The sequence below is a fragment of the Bubalus kerabau genome, chromosome 23, assembly GCF_029407905.1.
Source record: "Bubalus kerabau isolate K-KA32 ecotype Philippines breed swamp buffalo chromosome 23, PCC_UOA_SB_1v2, whole genome shotgun sequence".
NCBI lineage: Eukaryota > Metazoa > Chordata > Mammalia > Artiodactyla > Bovidae > Bubalus > Bubalus kerabau.
In genome coordinates, this window is record NC_073646.1 from 34645612 (window position 1) to 34660341 (window position 14730).

General features: G+C 38.2%; 1 protein-coding gene and 1 pseudogene across 5 annotated transcripts in view; one reads left to right on the forward strand and one right to left on the reverse strand.

The window, feature by feature from the left end:
* Window positions 1-14730, forward strand: part of BAZ1B (bromodomain adjacent to zinc finger domain 1B) — a 57004-nt gene that overhangs the window by 19241 nt on the left and 23033 nt on the right. For all 5 annotated transcript variants that reach the window (XM_055562476.1, XM_055562479.1, XM_055562477.1 and 2 more), the window contains 3 exons: window positions 1395-1516; window positions 3491-3688; window positions 12445-14146. In XM_055562476.1, coding sequence (XP_055418451.1) covers window positions 1395-1516; window positions 3491-3688; window positions 12445-14146 — 2022 coding nt within the window. The remainder of the gene's footprint in view (window positions 1-1394; window positions 1517-3490; window positions 3689-12444; window positions 14147-14730) is intronic.
* On the reverse strand, window positions 8211-8567 carry LOC129638131 (60S ribosomal protein L36a-like; annotated as a pseudogene).

Here is a 14730-nt window from a genome sequence, read left to right on the forward strand (position 1 = left end):
TCCTTCCTCTTGGTCACAATACCTGCTCTGAATTCCATTCCTTCCTGCTTTCTCAGGATTGGGTTAACTTTATTATTCTGCACTGCAGTGCTCTTGCATGGTTATTCTCAACTTATAAATGAAGTCCCATTTTCCAAAAGCAAAACATACTTTTCCTTGATCCTGTTGTTCTCTTTCTGACTTACTCATTTAAGCCAAAATTCTTGAGAATGTTGTCGTCACTTTTGGACCCTCAGTTCATTTCTTATGCTGTTAACTTGTGCTTCTTTACTCCTGAAACTGTTCCTAGTAAGGTTTTAGGTGACCCCTAATGGCCAGATCCACTGCTTTCTTCTTAGTGTGCTTTATTTACTTTCAAATTTTACACTGCTGGTCACTCTCATTTTTAGTTTATTTAATATCAGGGTCTTCTTTTTCTCCCACTACTTTTCTTTGTTTGCTTCCTCTCCCCACTGCTGTTCTTTAGATTTTGTTTGTTTTCATATGATTTTGTTCTGTCTCCTTTTCATTTTTCAACACATCTGCTTGGTTTCTGAGGCTGAACACTGGGAAGCCTTTAGCATCTCCCACATCTAGTTGGTTTCCAGGTCTGTCGTCTCAGCTGTTCGCTTCACCATTCCTGATACATAAATTCAGATGTTTACGATTATATCTTCTGATTTCCTTTCTTCAGTCTCACCTTCCCATTTTATTCATTTTCTGACTGCTGAAAGTGTCTTTTTCCTCTTCTTAATTTTTCACATTAGTTCTCTTTCCAAAATGTACATCTGGTTAGTTAGATCAAAAATCCTTTGTTTCCCTATGCCCGTAAGAGAAATTCCAATCTATTTAAGTGTTGTGCAAGGTTCATTATAATTTATAAACCTCTACTTACCTCTTTAGTCTAATTTCTTTTTTTTTTTTTTGGCCATACTAGGTGGCATGTGGGATCTTAGCTTCCTGACCAGGGATTGAACCTGTGCCCCCTGGAATCTTAACCACTGGACCACCAGGGAAGTCCTGTAATCTGATTTGTTTAAAAAAAATTATAATGTAGATCATATTCACCCGTATCTCATTATTTGTAGTCTCTGAACAGGTCATGTTCTCTCTAGGTCTTCTCTGCCTATCTTCCAGGCTAAATTCATACTTCTCTCTTTTGGAGTATTTTTCTCCCTGTAGTAATTTCCTATACCAACCTCTATTATAGTATTTTCCTCCTTGTATTGTAATTATTACTGACTTCTCCCATAGACTTTAGCTACTTGAGGTAAAGGCTTTACAGTTTATCTTTGGGTCCCAGCACTTGGTGCCTGGTTGCAGAGTACGTGTTCAGCAAAGTTATTGTTAATGAATGAATGGGCAGAATTAAAAGAATTACTTTTTTTTCACTCGTTTTCTGTTTATTTGACTAGATGACAGAGCACGCAGATCTCCACGAAAACTTCCTACTTCATTAAAAAAAGGAGAGAGGAAATGGGCTCCTCCAAAGTTTCTGCCCCACAAGTACGATGTGAAGCTGCAGGATGAGGACAAGGTTAGTGGCGCTTTGTATTGAGCCTCTTACACAGAGTGAGTGCTGTGTAAGGAAGGGCCCAAGAGCTAGTTTGCTCATAGATGTGCTGTGTGAATGAATTTGTTTCTACAACAAATTCTGAGTGGTTTTCTGGTCTTCGTAATTATGACTTTAAGTTAAATTGAATTTTCTTTCCTAGGAGAGCACATGCTTTTTCCTAATAGGAATTATTAGAGTGTAAGAGTAATTTGCGTTTGAGCTTCAAAGTCAGTTGTCTGAAAAAAATAATAATCTGTTTCCAGTGGTTTTGGACTTCCTGAGGAAATAGCTCTTCCCAATTAAAAGTAGAGCTATTTGTAATAAAATAAGCTCAAAAACTGAGTTAACTCTAACCAGTGCTTTTACAAGGAATCTGTGGAGCTAATCATCTAAAATGGTAAATACCGTTTAAGTAACTTAGTACTATGTATTACTGATGCTGAGATGTTCAATTTCCATATTTTTACATGCCCAGAATCAGGATGTATCATTTTTTTTTAATGGAAGTATAGTTGATTTACAGTGTTGTGTTAGTTTCTGGTGTACAGCAGAGTGATTCAGTTATATGTATATTCTTTTTCATTGTAGTTTATTAAAAGAAACTTAATATAATTCCCTGTGCTATACATTAGGACTTTACCTATTTTATATATAGCCGTTTGTATCTTTTGGAATCAGGACGTATCTTAATATCAGTTGGCAAGAATTTTTTCTTTGTGGTGCGTAATGTGTCTTTCTTTCATTAATAACATCTTAGATTTCATGAAACATGGCATGTTGCTTTCAGGTACTGGTATTTCTGTACGTATAAAATCTTATTAGAAAATTTTGGGGCAGCTAGGTGTGCAAGGCAGCTGTACACTGGTTTTTTTTAATAGAAGAAGGAGCTAAGGCCTGAGAAAGCCTCTTTTAGAGTGTTGTTTCTTTTCCCCATGTCAAAATGTTGACAAGTCTTATTTCATTTTGAATCGTTTGTTTTATAGTTAGTGATCTGAAGACTGAATTGCATTATCAGGATTTCTTTATATTTTAAAATTGGGTGTTAAAAACAATTTATTTTACTAAATGTTTTATGTCCCATTCAGCAAGGTGGGTTGTTAAAACATTGCTAGCAAGTCTCAATCACTTCCCTAATTAACGTTTGTTTTCTTATTAATGATTGTAACTTGTTTGGTTTACATGTAGTAAGTATGGTTTACTGTGAAATATGGTTTTATAGAAAAATAGAAAATACAAATAAGGAAAAAGGTATCTCTGATCCCATACTTAGAGATGATAATTGGTGAATATAGATGTGGTTAATGGGTTGTTAGCTTTTAAATGACTCTCAAAAGTGGGACTATTCTGTATATAATATTTTGTAACTTGCTTTTTTCATTTACTGTATGAGTATCATTAAATTTTCTTCCAAAACAGTATTCTCAGGTTGTTAAGTATGTTTGATAGTCACCAAGGGAGTTTACTAAAAATGCAGATTTCCAGACTTCACCACCACAAATTCTTCTGATTCAGTAGCTTTGGGATGAGGCCCAAGCATTCGCATTGTAATAGCACCCTAGATGATTCTGATAACCGTCCTGATTGAGAAACTCTTTGCCCCGTTGTCTGCATAGTGTCTATGTGGATATTTTAATTTGAAACATGAGTCCTTTATGGATATACCTTTATGTATTTTCCCTTCCTCCCCACCCCCTGCCTTTTGTAAGCAGTTGATGATGACTCTCCATTTATTTCTAAATTCTTAATAAGAGGAACTGTGGGCAATGGATAGACGAATTTTTCAGACTTTGATACATGTTGACAAATTGAGATATATTAACATTCTGTCTCTGAAAAAGGTGATAACCCTATTTTATAGGTGGAATTAGGAGTTCTCTGGAGAAAGTATAGATCTTTGTTCTCATTGGTTAATTGCTTTTGACCCCAGTAATGAGTTATTTTTCTTTGTTAATCTAGATCATCAGTAATGTGCCAGCAGACAGCTTGATTCGTACAGAACGCCCACCGAATAAGGAGATACTTCGATACTTTATACGGCACAATGCGTTACGGGCTGGTACTGGTGAAAATGCGCCTTGGGTGGTAGAAGATGAATTAGTGAAGAAATACTCCCTGCCTAGCAAGTTCAGTGACTTTCTGCTTGATCCATACAAGGTAAGGCACCTTAATTTTGGACAGAAGGATAGGACACTATTAAATGAATTTATTTTCTCTGATGGCTCCAGTAGGATTAGATTTACAGTAGATTTTAAACTCTAATTTTAAATAATGAATTCAAAAATTTTTCACATGTATCTGTTTCATATAGGTGGTGATAATGGGGTTGGTAGGAGAGAGGTTGCATTGAATATCTCCTCTTCTAATGTGACTTATTTTTACTGTGCTTGCATAATTAAAACAGGGAAACATTACATGCATGTGCTTTTTTGTCTCAGATCTTTCTTGGAATGAGGTATGGTGTAGAAAATATTTTGAAAATTGATTGCTAAAAATGAAAGCTGATATTTGTATTGTCAGATAAGGTCAAATATACTAACATCTTTGAAAAGAATTAGTAGAAAATCTAACATTCCCTTCTTTTTTTTTTTTTCCCTTTATTTATCTCACTGGGTTTTCACAATATTCTGATGAAGTTATATGGTATATCTGTATTAATCTTACTTTCCAGATGGGAAAACTGAGACTAGTCTAATTAGAACCAGCAGAAAGTAAACAACAGAAGCTAAGACATTGGCCTTGGATTTCTTATTGCCTTTTCCATCTCAGGGTTTCTTCAGTAATATTTTTTAAATGTGGGTTTTGAGGGTATTTATTTCCTTTTGTTGATAAAAATTACTTATTTACATACTGATATTTCATCTTGATCTCTGGGCCAGAAAGTGATCAGGAGAGGGTTGCTGGTGCATTAAAACTAAGTCAGAATTCAGGATTTCTCTTTTTATCTCTTCCTTGTAATTATGAAAAACTAAGGATATCTTACAAGTGAGTCATGAACTAAATTATGTCAATCATCTTATGTTGATATCGCTAGCAAAAGTATATTGAGAAGTATATATATTTTTTCAAACCTTGGAAAAGACCTCCAACCATGGTTTAGCATTACCATGTTTTCTTATTCTAGGCCAGCATGATCAAGCAAAGATAAAGAATTCTATATAAAATCATCTGTAAATGAGTTTTAAGACTCTTGAATCTTTTAAGTCCTTAAATATTTTCCTCTTTTAAAATTTTACAGTCGTCTTTTATGTATTTTAGCTTAGTGATTCAAATAATACGAATAACATGAAATATCAAATAACATGAATAACATAAAAGGTCTCTGGGTTTTATTAGAACAAAAAAACTGATCCACGCTTATTGTAGGAGCCAGAGACTTAGAATTCCAGGAATTTATCTGTTGAAAAGCAATTTCTGAAGAAATTGGCTATTCTGAAATTTTCTAATGAGGGCTTAAAATATTAACTTAATGAAATTTGGCTGTAATTCAGATGGAGACTAGGGAGTACAAGCTCGTTTAGACTAAACTGCTGTAAGAGGACAGTGATTCTACTTCGAGAAATGGGGAGTCATGTAAGAAAACCAGTCTACAAATTAAGAGTGTATACTTATTTTATTATGTATTTTGCATCTCTAAAGAGTAATTTCTTATTCCCCAATAGTATTTGATATTTCACTGATCCTTCTTTTTTGAGTTTATGTATGTTTCTTTTTCCTTTTTATAAAATCAGCTGTCTTAAAAAACTTTTTGGCATCACAGCCAAGACAGAATATACTTAAGGCACAGATAAGTAGACCATGAAAAAGTACTTTGGATTCTTTCCTGATATAAAGGAAATTTAAAATAATTCATGGAGAATTAAAGTTGATCACTTGTGATCTGCCTATCCCAAAGGCAATGGGTTTGTGCTTGCTTTAGTAACACATTAAAATCAGAACCAAAAGCAATAGGTTAAAAATTTTTTTGTCTTTGGTTTAGTAGAATTTAGTGCTTTGGGATGCTGCTGAATACAACTACTGTAGAGAGAGATGAGGTCTGGAGAGAGGAAGCAAGTTGTGAGTAATAGTGTTAGGAAAGGACTGGCGGGGAGAGCTTAAGTGGGAGAGAGAAAAATTATTTAGAAAAGTAGAATTTTTTAGTGTTATCTGAGCAGAGCCTGATACGGTGATAGGCATCTGTTTGTGGTCTTGTAAACCTTACAACTGTACAAAAAAGGTCTTCACGACCAAGATAATCACGATGTTGTGATCACTCACCTAGAGCCAAACATCCTGGAATGTGCAGTCAAGTGGGCCTTAGAAAGCATCACTACGAATAAAGCTACTGGAGGTGATGGAATTCCAGTTGAGCTATTCCAAATCCTGAAAGATGATGCTGTGAAAGTGCTGCACTCAATATGCCAGCAAATTTGGAAAACTCAGCAGTGGCCACAGGACTGGAAAAGGTCAGTTTTTATTCCAGTCCCAAAGAAAGGCAATGCCAAAGAATGCTTAAACTACCGCATAATTGCACTCATCTCACACTAGTAAAGTAATGCTCAAGATTCTCTAAGCCAGGCTTTAGCAATATGTGAACCGTGAACTTCCTGATGTTCAAGCTGGTTTTAGAAAAGCAGAGGAACCAGAGATCAAATTGCCAACATCCGCTGGATCATTGAAAATGCAAGAGAGTTCCAGGAAGACATCTATTTTTGCTTTATGGACTATGCCAAAGCCTTTGACTGTGTGAATCACAATAAACTGGGGGAAATTCTGAAAGAGATGGGAATACCAGACCACCTGACTTGCCTCTTGAGAAATTTGTATGCAGGTCAGGAAGCAACAGTTCATGTCCAGTTCAAGCAACTGGACATGGAACAACAGACTGGTTCCAAATAGGAAAAGGAGTACATCAAGGCTGTATATTGTCACCTTGCTTATTTAACTTATATGCAGAGTACATCATGAGAAACGCTGGACTGGAAGAAGCACAAGCTGGAATCAAGATTGCTGGGAGAAATATCAATAACCTCAGATATGCAGATGACACCACCCTTATGGCAGAAAGTGAAGAGGAATTAAAAAGCCTCTTGATGAAAGTGAAAGAGGAGAGTGAAAGAGTTGGCTTAAAGCTCAACATTCAGAAAATGAAGATCATGGCATCTGGCCCCATCATTTCATAGGAAGTAGATGGGGAAACAATGGAAACAGTGTCAGACTTTATTTTTTGGGGCTCCAAAATCACTGCAGATGGTGACTGCAGCCATGAAATTAAAAGACGCTTACTCCTTGGAAGGAAAGTTATGACCAACCTAGATAGCATATTCAAAAGCAGAGACATCACTTTGCAAACAAAGGTCCGTCTAGTCAAGGCTGTGGTTTTTCCTGTGGTCATGTATGGATGTGAGAGTTGGACTGTGAAGAAAGCTGATCGCCGAAGAATTGATGCTTTTGAACTGTGGTGTTGGAGAAGACTCTTGAGAGTCCCTTGGACTGCAAGGAGATCCAACCAGTCCATTCTGAAGGAGATCAGCCCTGGGATTTCTTTGGAAGGAATGATGCTGAAGCTGAAACTCCAGTACTTTGGCCACCTCATGCAAAGAGTTGACTCATTGGAAAAGTCTCTGATGCTGGGAGGGATTTGGGGCAGGAGGAGAAGGGGATGACAGAGGATCAGATGGCTGGGTGGCATCACCGACTTGATGGACGTGAGTTTGAGTGAATTCCGGGAGTTGGTGATGGACAGGGAGGCCTAGCGTGTTGTGATTCATGGGGTCGCAAAGAGTCTGACACGACTGAGTGACTGAACTGAACTGACTGAAACCTTAGAACATAAATTACTTGAGATTAAGAACTGTTTTACTCATCTAATATCCTGTGATGTTTAGCGCAGGTATAATATGTATGTGGCTAGTGAATTCATTTCTTTAAGAAGTTCTGTTCGTTGAGAAAAATGCAGCTGACAGTTGAGTTTAGGGAAAACATTTTGTAGGCCTAATGACTTGGAGGAATGATTTATAAGGCACTTAGATAATATAACATGCATCTAAGACGCAGTCAGCCATCTCAGCTCATTTAATACATTGCTGCTGTAGTGTTTTGTTAGTCTGTCCATAATTATTATTTTTTTTACCTCACAGCATGCAGGATGCATGATCTTAGTTCCATGATCAGGGGTTGAACCCATGTCCCCTGAAGTGGCAACACAGAGTCCTAACCAGCAGACTACTAGGGAATTCCCTGTCCGTAATGTTTTAAACTGGTATATTCTAGCAGGGAAGCATTCAGATAGAGACAACAACAAGAAAATAATACTTTTTAAGACATTTGGAGTCCTAAAGTAATTTGGATTGGTTTAATATGATTCTTAATACATTAAAAAGTATTTTATTTTGAAATAATTTAATGCATAAAAACTGACATATACTGCAAAGAATTTCTGTGTATTCCTCAAGTAGATTCCTTGAATGTTAATATTTACCACATTTTTTTTTTTTCTCTTCACACACATTTTTTTCTGAGCCGTTTGTAGTAGGTTATAAGATAGGACGCCATTTTGCAAAATACTTGAATATGTGTTTCCTTAAAGACAAGGATATTTTCTATTAATAACTATAGTACAATTACCAAAATCAAGAAATTAGCATCAAAGCAATACTGTTATCTGATCTAGAGTTTTTTCTTTTAAGTGGCCATAATCTCAAGATTTTATTATCTTCATAATAAAACAAAATAAGAAGCTTAGAACTGAATCACTTTGGATCTTTCTCTTCTTACGTCCTCCCAGCTCAACATGCATGTATCTTAATAGCCAGCATTCTCTTAGATCTGCAGTTGGGCTCAGTGCATTCAAGCCTCTGCAAAATCTTCTTTATGGTTTTAGCCTTTCTCTGGAAAACCGGCTTAGTCTGTCCACCATAGCCACTCTGCTTCCTGTTGTAACTCTTCTTTCCCTGGAGAATAGACTGCTTGCGCTTCTTGGACTGTGTCTCTCTGTGGGCTGGTGCTTGTGGCACTGACTACAGAAAGTCCAGCTGATTTTAGGAATGGTCACCATGTCTGCGAGAGTGCTGTCAGTGTGGGAAGAAGTGAGCCACAGCTTTAACTCCGATTTTGCTAATTGTCCCAGTAACATCCTTTTAGCCAAACAGATTTTTGTCTTGGCCCAAGTAGGATTTAATGTAGTATCATGTATTACCTTTACCTGTTATGTCTCTGTAGCCTTCCCTAATCTCAGTTCCTTTGTCTTTTAAAAACCTTGACATTTTAAAGAATACAAGTCAATTATTTTGCATAATGCTCCTCAGTTTGAGTTTATATCCTCATGCTTAGAAATACCACAGAATTGTTGTATTCTTCTCAGTGAATCTTATCAGAAGGCATGTGATGTAATTTTGTCTGATTACTAGTGAAACTTAATTATTGTACGTTTTAGAAGATATTTCTTATCTCTAATAACTGAAAATTTCAAGTAAGTGTTTATAGTCCTAAAATTTTTCTTTGAATAAAATTGGTGTGTAAAGTTTGGTTATGAATTAGAGACTAGAGCTGAAGTACTTTAAAAAAATAAAGGGATTTTCAGAGCACTTAAAACTATTTTATAGTAACACATTTCACACATTTGCCAATAAAAGCATCTGGATATCAAGAGGAACCCACTCTGTGAATGTTATCTTGAAGCTCCTAACACGGTTCCTTGGGCAAATGAGAAGAGTGAAATAAGAATCAGAATATAGATTGCCAAAGTGTTCTAATTCAGGGTTCTTACTTCTAACTATTAAGTTAAATTTAGAATCTGAATGAGCTGATATAAATGTTTATTCATTTTTATCTTATTAGATTTCCTTATTTGTGGTGGTGGTTTGTTCCAGGTGACAGGGAACAAGTGTGGAATTATAGACACAATTATGGAATTGTATAGCCTCTTATGTTCCTGAGACATAAATAATTTTTTCCTGTTTATCAGTTAAGAAGGGCCTTTGCCAGAAAAGCTATAATACTGCCAATCCAGGTGCCCATTCTTTTCTCCCTCTCTGTGCACTGTTCTAGTAGATTACTTTTGCTGAATGGGGGACAGGGTAGACCCTTAGCACATACGTGGTTTTATACTTTTTCAGATTCCCCCTGAGCCCTGCCATGCCGGCTCCCACTGGCTGTGGCTGCCCAGCATGCCCTATGCTGAGATGATCCAGTTACTGAAGGACTGCTCACGCGGGGAGCCGGCCTTTTGGGAGGGGGTTGGGTGAGTTAATTTCTTTCGTTTTTAAGAAAAAAAAAAAAAAACACACACACACGCGCACGCACACACAGTGTGACTTGGCAAAGAAACACACCTTATAAATAAAAATGGGCTGCTGGACCATCTCATGGCTAAGCCATCCTCCCAGCTCTTTCTTGCATAATCATTTCTGCGTAATACAGTGCTTCTAAGTAGAAGGAAATTTATGCTTGAGTGGCTTTTTGAATAAACATGTAATCAGTAAATTAAAAAGTGGCCCAATTATAATAGATCCTATTAAAAGATACCTATTAAAAACAGTAAAAATGAAGTCTCATACTCATCTCCTTTTTAGTGATAAAATTTTGGAATGACTTTAGAGATAATCTATTATCCTGCACATTAGAAAAAGCATCAGTTTGTTATGTCTATACTCGGAAGATTTTCCATGTCTAGCTGAAGTGGATGATTAACTTTTGGAAAGCACGTATTTATCTTTAATTCCTGCCAGGGTAATTTTGGGCCTTAGTCTGTGATTTGTAGGGTGGTCTCTGAAATATTGTTTTCTTTGAAGTTTTGTTGCTATTCCACCCACAACTTACATGTTACCTTTGCTTATTCTTTTTAACATTTTGAAATAGAGTTATGGGGAACTAGAAGTGGGAAATTCTTGCCTCTGGGGAAAATGTGCCCTGAGTCACAGATAATGTATATATTCTATAAACTATGAAACCTTTTTATCAGCCCATACTGAAGATAATTGGGGAACAGAACATCCAGTTTTGGTCAAGGAATGAAAACAGCCTGCTAGGGGGATGGTAACCTATAATTGCTTATAGTTCTTAAAGGGCAGATTGGCCTTTAAAGTTAGAGAACTTAGCCAGAAGGATTGCTTAAGTATAGCCCACTCATTCATTACAGACTGTATCTCTACCTCTTCTGCGACTTAGGGTCTATGAGTTTGTTTCTCTGATGATCATATATCCTTGATGTTTAAATCTTATTTGGCATTATAGTACAGCTTATTAAATTTTACTGTACCTGTTTTGTTTACTTCTAACAAGAGCATAACTGTTCTGTATGATCACTGAGACTTGCTTCACCATAGCTGTTTCACTGTTGGCTTTTCAAGGGTCCTGATTTCATACTTGATGGTCTCCAGTGGCTTCCTTGCCTGTGGTCTCATCTCCCCCGAGTCTGTCTGCTCCCCTGCCTCCAGCCTGCTTCTTTACAAGTTAGTCTGTTAAAGGCAGAAACTTGAAGTTACAGTCTTCTGTGTCTCAATGCCTTCTGTGTGCTTAACTGCTTTTGGTAATAGAAATCAAGGATTCTAGGGGTTATCTAGTCTTTCTCCTAATCACTTAAAACAGTAAAATTTTTTTGAATTGATGGTACTTTTTCATTGCTTGGTTATTATTTCATGTAGTTTATTTTAACTGCCAGGCTTTTCTCTTTGTAATTATATCCTTTCAAAGCATCAAAATCAACATTGTTTTTGTTTTAATAAACACTTAAGTAGAAACAGTGGTATCATGACAGGTTGACTGGGTTCTAACCTGTTAAGTCATTCTGTACGATTGGGATAAGGTGGAGATCTAAAGTAGGTCCACACACTGTCCTTGTGTCTTTTATTCTAGTCATGTTTAATCTCAACATACGCAGGCTAGGACCAACTAGATACAATAGAGCAAGGGAACTGTAGATTTATGCAGGGTTGATTGGAATGACTGACTGGAATTTAATCTGGGTAAAGGATGAAGAAGTGAGATTGGTAAAAATGTGATAAAATTAATGGATTAATGAATTAATGGTTCTGCTGGGATTGAAGGATTGTGGCGTTGGGGTGCTAAAGGGAGTGAATGTGAAAGATGTGAGAGGATAATCAAGGAGAGAATTGTATGAGGTTGAAAACTTATCAGACTTGTAGTTAATAATGTATTCATGGGAATGGGTTCTTGAGGTGTGGGGAGCCCGAAAGCCAGGGATCGGGAGGCTTCCTATTTATGAACAGTGTTTTGTTGTTAATATACTTACTGATACTCTTAATAAGGAAATATGCTTCTGAATTTAAACAAAAATACTTAAATGGTATACTTTCTCTCATCCTAAGCACAGAATACCACCAGTTGTAACAGAAGTTTAAAGGATAAAAATCCAAATCTGTCTCAAGCAGTAAATATTAAAATTTCTCAGATGTTGCCATTATCTAGATCAGATGTCCTTAATCTAGGTCCCATGGACTCTGAAATTGTGTACATAATTTTTCTATGTTTCCAGGGAAAGAGTTCACAGATTTCTTTAAGGTATTTAAAGGCTCAAAATCTATATGTAAGAAAGTAGTCTCATACCAGAAATGCCTAATATTATAGGTGTTTTTTTTTGGCCATGCGGCATGGCATGTGGGATCTTAGTTCCCTGACCAGGATCCAACCTGTGTCCCTGCCGTGGAAGCATGGAGTCTTAACCACTGGACCTCCAGGGACATCCTGGAGTATAGATTTTTAAGTCTCGGTGTCAGGAGAATTTTCTGTGGAGAAGGGTAAATAAAATATTAGCTAATATTGATGGCTTTGTTTTCTCAGGGACGGAATGTCCATTAAGAGAATGAATGTGTAGCTTTACCTGAGTGGATGGGAAGAGGGCCTTTAGGATGCTTAAACAGTATTTCTTTAAATTAGGTTTTAAAATTAATTTTGCTTCTGTTCTTAAATTCTAGTATATGACTCTCAACCCATCTACTAAGAGGAAGAATACTGGATCTCCAGACAGGAAGCCCTCAAAGAAATCCAAGACAGACAACTCTTCTCTCAGTTCACCACTAAATCCTAAGTTATGGTGTCACGTACACCTGAAGAAATCCTTGAACGGCTCGCCACTCAAAGTGAAGAACTCAAAGAATTCCAGATCTCCAGAGGAGCATCTGGAGGAAGTGATGAAGATGATGTCGCCCAACAAGCTACATGCTAACCCGCACATTCCTAAGAAAGGCCCACCTGGCAAGAAGTCGGGGAAGCACAATGACAAACCTTTGAAAGCCAAGGGCAGAGGCAAAGGCATCTTGAACGGACAGAAATCCACAGGGAATTCGAAATCTCCCAAGAAGGGCCTGAAGACCCCTAAAACCAAAATGAAGCAGATGACTTTGTTGGACATGGCCAAAGGCACTCAGAAGGTGACTCGAGCCCCGCGGAATTCCGGGGGCACGCCCAGGTCCTCTAGCAAGCCTCATAAACACCTGCCTCCCGCTGCCCTGCACCTCATTGCCTACTACAAAGAAAACAAAGACAGGGAGGACAAGAAGAGCGCTCTGTCCTGCGTGATCTCCAAGACAGCTCGTCTCCTCTCCAGCGAAGACAGAGCGCGTCTCCCGGAAGAACTGCGGAGTATTGTTCAAAAACGCTTCGAGCTTCTAGAGCACAAAAAGAGGTGGGCTTCTATGTCCGAAGAGCAGCGCAAAGAATATCTGAAAAAGAAACGAGAGGAGCTGAAAGAGAAGTTGAAGGAGAAAGCCAAGGAGCGGAGGGAGAAAGAAATGCTCGAGAGACTAGAGAAACAGAAGCGGTATGAGGACCAAGAGTTAACTGGCAAAACCCTTCCAACATTTAAATTGGTAGATACCCCCGAGGGGCTGCCCAACACACTCTTTGGGGACGTGGCCATGGTGGTGGAGTTCTTGAGCTGTTACTCCGGGTTACTCCTACCAGATGCCCAGTATCCCATCACTGCCGTGTCCCTCATGGAAGCCTTGAGCGCAGAGAAGGGTGGCTTTTTATACTTGAATAGAGTGTTGGTCATCCTCCTGCAGACCTTGTTACAAGACGAAATAGCAGAAGACTATGGTGAGCTGGGAATGAAGCTGTCGGAAATCCCTCTGACCCTGCATTCTGTGTCAGAGCTGGTTCGGCTCTGCTTGCGCAAATCTGACGTTCAGGAAGAGAGCGAGGGCTCAGACGCGGACGACAATAAAGACTCTGCGTCATTCGAGGACAATGAGGTCCAAGATGAGTTCCTAGAAAAGCTGGAGACCTCTGAATTTTTTGAACTCACATCAGAAGAGAAACTGCAGATCTTGACAGCCCTCTGCCACCGGATTCTCATGACGTATTCCGTGCAGGACCACATGGAGACCAGGCAGCAGATGTCTGCAGAGCTATGGAAGGAGCGGCTCGCTGTGCTGAAGGAAGAGAATGATAAGAAGAGAGCAGAGAAGCAGAAGCGGAAAGAAATGGAAGCCCGGAACAAAGAAAATGGAAAAGAGGAGAATGGGCTAGGCAAGGCTGACAGGAAAAAAGAAGTCGTGAAGTTTGAGCCCCAAGTAGATACGGAAGCTGAAGACATGATCAGTGCTGTGAAGAGCAGACGACTGCTTGCCATTCAGGCTAAGAAGGAGCGGGAGATTCAGGAGAGAGAAATGAAAGGTAAAATCTTGTGGAAAGATGGAAGTCACTAAGGTGTCATGGTAGTGTCTTCATGTGCCACAGCTGTTCAGTTATTTTTGTGTGTGATAACCCAGATCCTCCTCCGTGAGTAAGAGTCTAGCTGGAGTGTTCAACCAGGCATTCTGGTTGACAGGCAGAGTTTGACTTGGATTGGTGTGATGGTGGCATCTTTTCTGGCTCTAGTGAAGGACCAAATCCACAAGGAGATGTGCTGGAAACAACGTATGACTTGGGAATGGGCCAACCTGGGTTTAAACCCCACCTCTGACTTAGCTGTGTAGTTCTTTGAGCAGGTTGCTTATCCTCATATGCTCAAGATTGCTGTAACAATTGAATGACAAGGTATTTGAAGCCCTCAGTTTGGTCGGCACCTCAGATATTAATCTTTCCTTTATTAAGATGTAAGGAAATAAAAACCGGGGGCTTCCTAGCACTGTTAAGTCTGAACTTAAAAAAAAAACAGCTTTATTAAAAAATAATTCACACAGTATACATCTCATCTATGTTTATTGTACAGTTCATTGTTTTAATATATTCACAGATATGTGTAGACTTTATCACAG